The 3521-nt window shown below is 52.9% G+C and overlaps 1 protein-coding gene across 1 annotated transcript; it reads left to right on the top strand.

Moving 5' to 3' along the window:
- The first annotated feature begins 213 nt into the window (after positions 1-213).
- Positions 214-2697, top strand: LOC128726765 (mucin-2-like). The gene is made up of 2 exons (XM_053820591.1): positions 214-295; positions 1627-2697. Exons 1-2 carry the CDS (start codon positions 293-295, stop codon positions 2695-2697), a joined length of 1074 nt encoding a protein of 357 aa, XP_053676566.1. The 5' UTR covers positions 214-292.
- The last annotated feature ends 824 nt before the right edge of the window (positions 2698-3521 follow it).

Below are 3521 nucleotides of genomic sequence, written 5' to 3'. Positions count from 1 at the left end.
ACTCTTCTCCGCGGTCGATCGTCGATCTTCGAGCCGCGAGCTGACACATCGTCATATAAAAAGATCGGCATGCAGACGAGAAGCGATCAGTCTAACACTGGCCAAGCGAGCTCGGTGGTACGGAGACGCGCGAAAATAGTACGTGTTCTTCCCGCGATCTTGGGATCGATCCGTCAAAAACGAAAGTGATCAAGTGACATTTTTAAGGCTCGAGCAGGAGCACATTCCCGAGTGTCCCGAGTGCCTTGGTGTGGTAGAGATTTGAGATCCGGCGTGAAAACTGTTGCCCAGCATGGTGAGTTGCAGCACGCGCGGTGCATCCGTGAGGAACGGGAGACGCGCATGTTTGGACGATCTATTTGAGCGGTGTCGTGAAGGAATTTTCGTGCAGAGTGAAGTTGCGAATTTCGGAGCCATCGGATGGTGGGAGATCTGTCACAGACCTGGACGAATGCTTTGAGCTGGCATTGACACAGACAGCTCAGGGGAGTGCAATGAAGATTGATTAGCACAACCGGACGTAGCGTGTGGCGAGCGCAATCGAAGCAGATGTCCGTGTGAGCAGCTAAATGCCACGCGTTTGGCAATGTTTACCCGTTGTATTTGGCAAAAATCTCGAAACGTAGTCCCAACATTTCTTGCCCGCCGGGCTGCGAGGATTCGTTGCGTAACGTGCACTTTATTCAAATATTGATCGTAGATCGAGTATGCTCCGTTGACATACATTGCATACCTTCAGGCGTCTTGCAATCGTCTACTAGGATTCAGGGCTAAACCGCTATTATCCGGAGGCGTTTGATTGAGCCCAGCAAACACGCCTTGCGTAAGACGCGCTCGTAGCATGTTCACCTTAGAAACATGGCCATCCACGCTAACGAACTTTCCCACTGGCACTCGTTGCCTAATTAGCACGCTAAATGAAAATTAACGGCCATAGAAAATTATTCAAAACTAAACAGCCCACCATTGTCTCGAAAGCTCTAAGAAGATCTGATGAGCGGCATTATCATAAGCTCAAGAAAAGGAATACCTAATCCATCTCGCATGCTTTGGACTCACTCGCCGGCCCTTCACGGTGTCATTTGAATATCGTACTCATCATTCTGCCTCTCGCAGGCTCGCTCTATAATTAATCCACGGTCAAGGACGACTAGACCGCAGGAGTCTCCACTTCGAGGCTCGGCAGTCTATGCCCTGTGGCCGATGGGTTTGGGCAGAAAGTGTGGCGTTAATCATGTGGCATCGTTCATTGCGACAAGAAAAATGGGCCTTTTGCTTTCAACACCCCGATCATTTGAATGATTTATGTTTATCCTTGCTCGCATCGCTTATCGGCCCACCAGGTCCGCGGGACCAAAGCAGGCTGGTCGTATTCCCGTGCGAGTTTTCGATAAAATTCCACAACTCCACTGCTTGCGACACGACTATGCTAATCACGGCTGGGCACTTTCGCCTTCATTCCCACGGAGGAATTCCCGCTTATCGAAATGGTTCACTAAACCGCCGAACGGCCTCGCATACCGACGTTCCTTGTCTGGTTCCTTTTCGACGCCAACGGAATGACTAATGTGCTCGATGTGGCGTCGTATGTGATCTTCCTTTTCTTATTTTGTCTTTTTATCGCAGAAACTAATCGCCCTCCTGCTGGCCACGTTGGCTTGCGCGAATGCGGAGCAGTTCGAAGGATACTTCTACCCGAAGCCAAGCTGCCCACTCCCGGAAACGGTGTACGTCACGCAGACGGAAACCGACTATCAGCGTTACACGGAGACAGTTAACGTACCCGGCTACAATGACGAACAGACGGTCGTGTCATCCATCTACATCACCAGCACCTACACGGCAACCGTGCCCCTCTACCAGACGGTCACAAGCACCACCACGTACACCGCACCGCCACAGCAGCTGCCGGGCCAGACGGTCTACAACACCGTAACGCTGCCACCGATCGTGTCCACCACGACCGTCGTATCCGCAACTCCGGTTTTCCGTACGCTGACGGAAACACGCACCGTTACGCAGCCTCCGGTAACGCTGCCACCGCAGGTCGTTTACTCGACCGTACAGCTTCCGCCTGTGACACGTACCGAGACCTCGGTCTACACCACCACCACACCCGTCATCCAGACCGTGCAGGACTACCGCACGGTAACGCTTCCACCCGTTACTCTACCAGCCCAGACGATCTACTCGACCGTGCAGCTTCCACCGGTGACCCGTACGGAGACGTCCGTCTTAACACGCACCAGTCAGGTGGTGCAAACTGCCTATGAAACCGTTACGTTACCACCCGTAACGCTTCCGCCACAGATCAGTTATTCCACCGTTCAGCTGCCAGCGGTGACTCGCACCGTCAACTCGGTTGTCACCAGCACCATGCCCTTCTACCAGACCGTTACTGATACGCGCACGGTCACGCTTCCGCCCGTTCAGCTGCCAGGACAGACCATCTACAGCACGGTAACGCTGCCAGCCGTTACACGCACCGTCAACTCGGTTGTCACGCAACCGGGCGGTTTCCAGACGGTCTACGTCACCAGGACGGAGGTGCAACGCGATCAGCAGCAGGCTCAAACGATCTACAGCACCGTAACGCTGCCTGCCGTTACGAAGACCTTCTGTGCACCGACCTACCTGCCGCCGCAGAACACCCAGGCCTACTACAACCAGGGCCGGTACACGAACGGGCTGTTTTAATCGACGCATCGACACCGGCTACGATGGTGCAGTCCGTAGGCGCACGCTTCTCGCTCGGCAGCGATTATGAGATTTAAAAACCCATCCCCACGACTCTCGCTTTCATGCGTTGCTTGGAGGCTGTTGTTCGAAAGAAAAGACGACAACGGTAGCACAAGCGACGAACCCCGGGCTGGCCGGTAATCATTCACGGTTCAGCCCATCGAGGTGGTTCCATTTCGGCCACTTGCCTCCTTCCTGCTTCTTTTTTCTTCCCTCATCCCCCCAGTGATGACCTCCGGCGTGGAGCCTCGAAGCGAGCAAAACAACAACAGCAACAGCAAGAAGACACAGAATGCCATACAAAACCGCACAATGCCGAAATCTGCGCCGAAATGCTAATTCGAACGCGACCCGCTTGGGCTGCTAGTTCGGCGGACCTTGAGGATGCATTTTTAAATAGACCTAACCAAACATACAAAAAAAAACATCTACTAGCCACGGTGTAGCTTAAATTGGTATCTTTCTCGGGTGGTTCGTTCGTCGTCCGATATGATTTTTTTTTCTCAAATCTCTCCACCCCCCGTCGAGCAGGAGAGGAGGGGAGGTTTATGATTTCATAACGAAATTGGGGAATTCCCTGCCTACAAAGCGGCAGCAGAAAGAAAAAGAATACAAAACCAACCCCTCCCCATTAGCCTTTGAGTGCGGTCGATGATGATAGTTGTCGCGATGTTTTCTGCTCGTGTTTTAAATCATTGCCACAGCTGGTGGGTCTAGTGGGAATATATACATTTTTCTTTTTTAGCACACGCGCCCACCTACCTACCCACCCGTCCGGCTGG

The sequence above is a fragment of the Anopheles nili genome, chromosome 3 (genome assembly GCF_943737925.1).
Source record: "Anopheles nili chromosome 3, idAnoNiliSN_F5_01, whole genome shotgun sequence".
NCBI lineage: Eukaryota > Metazoa > Arthropoda > Insecta > Diptera > Culicidae > Anopheles > Anopheles nili.
Note: the sequence above shows the minus strand (reverse complement) of the source record. Positions and strands in the feature narration are given on the sequence as shown.